Source organism: Halyomorpha halys, unplaced genomic scaffold (assembly GCF_000696795.3).
Source record: "Halyomorpha halys isolate HHAL.00 unplaced genomic scaffold, Hhal_1.1 Scaffold84.1, whole genome shotgun sequence".
NCBI classification, from domain to species: Eukaryota; Metazoa; Arthropoda; class Insecta; order Hemiptera; family Pentatomidae; genus Halyomorpha; species Halyomorpha halys.
The window spans coordinates 1233399-1239506 of NW_027110155.1; the positions used below are offsets into that span (position 1 = coordinate 1233399).

The 6108-nt window shown below is 28.4% G+C and overlaps 1 protein-coding gene across 4 annotated transcripts in view; it reads right to left on the reverse strand.

The window, feature by feature from the left end:
- The window catches only part of LOC106677028 (ATPase WRNIP1), a 385191-nt gene that overhangs the window by 1155 nt on the left and 377928 nt on the right, over window positions 1-6108 (reverse strand). For all 4 annotated transcript variants that reach the window (XM_067048308.1, XM_067048306.1, XM_067048307.1 and 1 more), the window contains exon 3: window positions 1281-1502. In XM_067048308.1, the coding sequence (XP_066904409.1) occupies window positions 1281-1502 (222 nt within the window). The remainder of the gene's footprint in view (window positions 1-1280; window positions 1503-6108) is intronic.

The window sequence follows — 6108 nt, forward strand, 5'->3', positions numbered from 1 at the left end:
ATTCCATTCAGAATATTATCATTATTCTATATTTGTTTAATCAACGTTTTGGGTTTCCCTATTATCAAGTAATAATGTTCCATATAGTCACATTAATTAAAATTTATAACACATTAAAGAAAAACAATGTTGTGTTATTGTTGTTTATTTAAGTAAAATCTTCTAGTTATAGATTCATATAATGCTTAATTAATGCATAATTATTCTTTTTTAATTGTTGAGGAAAAAATAAATAAAATTTTAGTTTTTAATTAAGAAAACTATGAAAAATTAAGAAAATTATGAATTAAATATTATTGCCTATTGCTACAATTAAAGCACATTTATTTGAAACTCATATATTGCATTCAAAATACTTTATTTGACATATATATAATACGATTTACATAAATGTTTAAATTGTTAGCTTAATCAACAATGTTTGATTCACAATTTTGTAAATATTACAATAATAAACTAAACAATAAAATTTACCGATTGGTTTGTTCTGGTGATTATAATATGATTTTTTTTTTAATATGAAAAAGTTCATCAAGGATTGGCCAATAAAAATTACTGAAAATGTTGTAATGTGGTTTACAATATACAACACTGAAATCAGTGTACCTTATCTTTTAACTTTCAAGGAGTCTTTACTCTGCTAATCGAATTGGAAAAAATTGACTGATTTTCTTCATACACAAACAGACTTAAACAACTTATGGATATAAAAAAGAAAATGGCAGGTACATTAGTGAGCTATAGCAGACTAGAAATCCAACCTATCTGACTGTAGAAGAACCTGCGGTTTGGGCCCTAAACAAAAAGTTAGTAATTTTCAAATTTTATTTTTAGGTTTATTTTTTCTGCCTATGCCACATGTTTACGAAATAAATTCACAACTCTTTGCAATGTTACCCTAATTCGACGAAACTATATACGACAGAAAGTTGGGTTCCCGCTCTTTCAATTCATTCTCCATTCCAATATATTTTAGACTTGACGCCATTGAAAGAGGTAAGGTATTTTTAAATAAATAAATAAAGCCTAAAAGAAAGTTTCATTAAAATCGGTAATCCTACGCCCATAGCCTCTCTTTGTGAGTGGTTGTCTGAATGACCGTTATTATTATTTTTTAAATATACATTTTTTTTTTATCTTGATTCAACCTTCATAGAGGTTGAAAACAACTGATGGAACAATGTCTAACTCGTTTTGTAAAAAAAAAAAAAAAACTCGGCCGTATTTGTAATTGAACTACTCGTTAAGATTATAAGAACAATGTCTAAAGAGATACTGACATATCGGATAGAGTTGGCAGAGAGTACGTTGAGGTACTTCACAGGTACATAAGCCCAGCTTGGATCGAGAGGTTCAGGCTCGGGGTTGTCCAGTGAGTACTCCACGACGGGCGCTGGGTTTGCCGTCGGTGGTCTGTAAGTCGGCCTCGGTGTCACCTTCGCTGGGGTGATAGGTGTCTCCTTTCCAGTCGGTACGGAGATGCTGGTCGCCTCCCCTGCGAGCTGCAACAAAAAATAATAAATTAAAAAAAAAATCGACTTTCAGAAAAAATATACTATCTACAATTACAGCACAACTTAAGATGGATAACAAAAAAATTTGATAAACTGTAGCATTATATATTTTCAATAGGTGTTATAATAACCGAATATAGTTATTCCATGAAGAAATATCACCCTTCAAGTTTCATATAATTCTTTTCATATATTGGACAAGGTTTCTGACGCACTCTGTCCATTATCAAATCCAATTTTTTTAACACTTAACTTGTTTCTCATTCACATGCCTATGTTCTTCTGCCTGATTTACTATTGTTGAAAATCTTCAATATTCTTCTTATATTAAATAATATAGATACCTTTTTTAAATCAGTAAGGTGTTCATAAATTACTTTGTTTACAATTTTTCGAAGGATGTTAGGCAATTTAAGGAGGAAATATCACTCTTGGAACTTCATGAACTTTTAATAATATTAAATAAGCCATAGGACTTACTAAGTAAAAGAGGCAAATAGGAAAATTAATTTTTAAAAAAGAAATTGGATTTGAAAATGGACAATGAGCCTCCAAAACGTTGTCCAATAGATAAATAAGCGTAGGAAATGTTGAGTAATTCATCTTGTGCTGGAACTCAGTCTCCACTGGCCATCAATACTAGTCACGCGGCTAGGAGAGAAGTGCTGGGATCTCTTGGAGCCTTTATTTCCCTCCCGAATGAAGGTGGCAAAACTTAATTCGGAGTTTCTAAGGCTGGATAGAAATATGTAGGTACGGATGTGTGTCAGATAAATTTATTTTATATTTACTAAAGTTTAATTTTTTTATCCTGTATATAAATTAATTTGTTATTATTTAATCAGTTTTGATCATATCGACTTTTATTTAATTTTGTTAGTATTATTGTTAGTAATAACATTTTTTTCCTCTTTTTCTTTGTTTAGTTTAATCTGTATTTATATGCTATGAATGAATAAACTATATAGAACGCTAATCATTTATCTCCATTATTATTATTCATCATCAAAAACCATTATTAATAAAAAATTAATATTTATAACACTAAATATTTCAGATCTCTCTCATCACTTTAACATCACTTTCGAGTTTCGCATTTTTAGTTTTATGATAGTTAAATGAAATTTAAATTTAAATCAATAATTATTTTTGGATGGTATATTAAAACTAAATTGCTCGTATTATAAAATAATATTTTATGTAATTTCTTATAAGAATGCATCAAGTGTGAAATATTATAGTTTTTTTTTTAACTCTATTGGATTTGATCTTTTCCTTCAATTACCAGTTTTGAATGTTGAAATTTGACAATATATTTTTTTCCCAAGCAGCCTTATACCCATAAAATCTTGCTAAGTTCGGAGGAATAGACATTAATTTTAAATTTCAGAAACTCTTTGAAGAAAATCTTTTTCCTCATCTTTAGTTGTTTTATTTTTTATTAAATTATAGCGTCGTCCTTAAATACCACCCCTATTCTGAAGGACGTTATGAATTTGTTCGCCTTCGAGGTCACGTTTCTAAACCTGCAAAACTAATAACTAGTGCTGGTCTAGTATAGCTTCTCCGCCGTTACACTAGAAAACTAACAACGAATATTTATCCTAATTACACGATACAATGGAATTTATCTACTTACAAAAATTAAATGTAATATTAATTTCTAAGGAAAGAAAATAATTTTTTTTCTAAAAATTCAAATGTGCAAATATTTTAAATAGCAAAAAGTTTAAAGTTAAAATTTTTAAACGTACATACCGTATTTGCCCGGAATACAAAGCAAGAAATGTTTCCAGAAAATTTAGTCAAAAAATAGACAGTCACCTTACATTCAGGGTCACTATATATTTGATATTTCATAAGAAATTTTAATTAAGTAATATAGACTGGTGTGAAGATGTGTTAGTTACGATAAGTGTAAAATTGTGAGCGGTGATCGTGTTACTACGAAAAATAAAATTCACCAAAATATTAGAAGAATCTATGCATTAAATAAATTAATTAATTGTATTAAAGTAACTCTAATTAAATAAAAATTAAAATCTGAACATTTTTTTCTAAAAATTATTTCTTTTTAATTTTTATTTTTTAGATAAGTCTATTTTTATTAAAAGTCGTTTTAATAGTAAATTAATAAGAAAAAACTGAATATGTGAAGATAATGATAAAACAAAGTCAGAAAATATTTGATCTAGAAATCAATTATAACTTTTGTTATTTAAGTTTTTTTATTCAAATATATATTATCATATTCGCACATTTTATGAGAAAAATGATCAATAAAGAATACATATTTGATATATCACAAAAAAAGAACAAAATATCAATAAAGAATATATTTGATACATTATAAAAAAAAATAAAAATGATAAATAAAGAATATATTTGATGTATCACAAAAATAAAGATCAATAAAAAATATATTTGATTAATGAAGGCCTAATTCTGGCAGTAATAAATAAACTTTTTACTTATTTGTATTGACCGCATCCATTTGTATAACCATCTACTTCTTATATAATTAAGGTATAACAAAATATAAAATAAAAATCTAACTAAATAAACTGAAATACAGAGTAGGAATACATTGAGCCTATCAAGAAGATTTGTCTAATCAAGAAAACCCAAATAAATTAGTCATTGGGCCTCAACACCGTAAACGCCTTTCAATAAACAGTTGTTTCAGCAGACATAGATCATATTAGTTTGTATGTGGCATTATTATTATTTATTAAATAATTAATTGAAAATACCTAAATCAGAGTAAATTATACAGGACGAACATGAAATAATAATATTGTTTGAAAAATAAAAGTATAAAAAAATAATCTGCAATAATCTAGAACTAAATAGGTGATCAAATAAATAAAAAAAGAAATTGGAATGAACTGGCTAGTTTAGAATGCAACGCCTTACTTGTTACTAATACCCATTAATTAATGAAAAAACACTGGAATTGCGTGATCAAATAATTGGTTTTATTTTCAGACTTGTTCTGACATGAGTTTTGACTATTATCAAACTGGCTTAGGAAGAAATCTTTTGTTTTTTCATAAGAATTCCATATATTCATTAGGTAAACATATTTTGTTTGAATAAAATTGTATTATTTAAAATTGAAAAAAAAAATGGTTTTATTGAAATATGGGTCCATTTGTTATTATTTTTTTAAAATAATTTATTTATTGTTATTTACAACTGTATAAAAATATATACAAGTAAATTTGCTGAATGTGACAAAGTGACATGATACAAACATATGGAGAATCTACCCATCGATAGAACTCCATTAACATTTCTAGAGGAGAAGATCTCGAGGCCATCTTTTCAGACGCCTAGGAGGATTATTATTTGTTATTTAAGTTAACTTTTTATTTTTTCACGACTGCTATAGATGTGGAGCTATGTATGGTTAATTTCCACTATGATAGGTTTCAGTATAAGAAAAAAAAACTTTTGAATTTAATATTAATAATAATTTATTCAATTATAAATGGAGATAGTGATTATATAGTTAACGGTTGATACTACTCCATAATAGTATAAACATTTCTGCATCCGCGTACATTCCGCAAGCCGTCATAATATTATATGAGAGCTAGAGCGATTATCATGTTGAGGTAGTGGATAGCGTCGAGATCCGCTAGGATATTTGAATAAATTAAATGTTGCAATGAAAAGGCCGCTATAATGCTAATTTTACCTTCTGGATTTACATAGAGAACTGGACCTATTGATTAGACACCTTACTAGGCAATCCACTACTACTCCTAAGTAAGGTATGCACCTAGATGGGCACCTGGATAGGTTTAGGATCATCTGGTCCGGTGGGAGGCCTTGATCTTGGGGAGACCCTGGTCGGCCTTCTGGCTCAAGGTCTACTACGCGCTGTGTCAGCCATCCGCGTCGTCTTTCCCAGAGAAAATTTAAACTTCTTCCTACATTTTGTGGATGGAGGCGAGGCAGTATTTTCAAAAAAAAATTTTAAGTGCTCACTAACCTAGTACAATTACAATCAAGTCCTTCCCTTAACTATATCAATATTTTACAATATGAATATATAAAAACTTATAAAGCAAAAACGATAAAATCAAGTATAAAATTTCTTTTGTTTTTATTTACCGAATTTTGCAATAAAAGTTTAGCAAAAAAAAAAAAAAAATTAATTTCCTCGATCTTTTGTATATCTTTTTTTTTTGTTTACTTTTACTTAAGCTTTATATAAAATATTCCGTAAGTCCTAATATGTGTGTGAACAGTTTAGCTTGGAAACAAAAGATTTTACGAAACTGAATTACATACTTTAAGGTGTGCACCAATTTTTTTTTGCTTAAGTCTACTTACTGGAAGTGCCACTTCATTAAATCGATTTTATTATTTTTCCCCTCCATTTTATCAAAAAAAGGCTGGAATGATTTAAACTCGCCATATTTATTTATAATCAAGCAGTCCTCATTGTTAGCAAGGTGTTGTTCCCATTGAAATAGTTTGTCCCGATTAAAAAAAATAAATAAAATTAGGATAGCACAAAAATGAATCAAAGGCGGATGCGAGATACCAACAAGGTAGGGGAGTGGGAAAATGGCGTTAATCA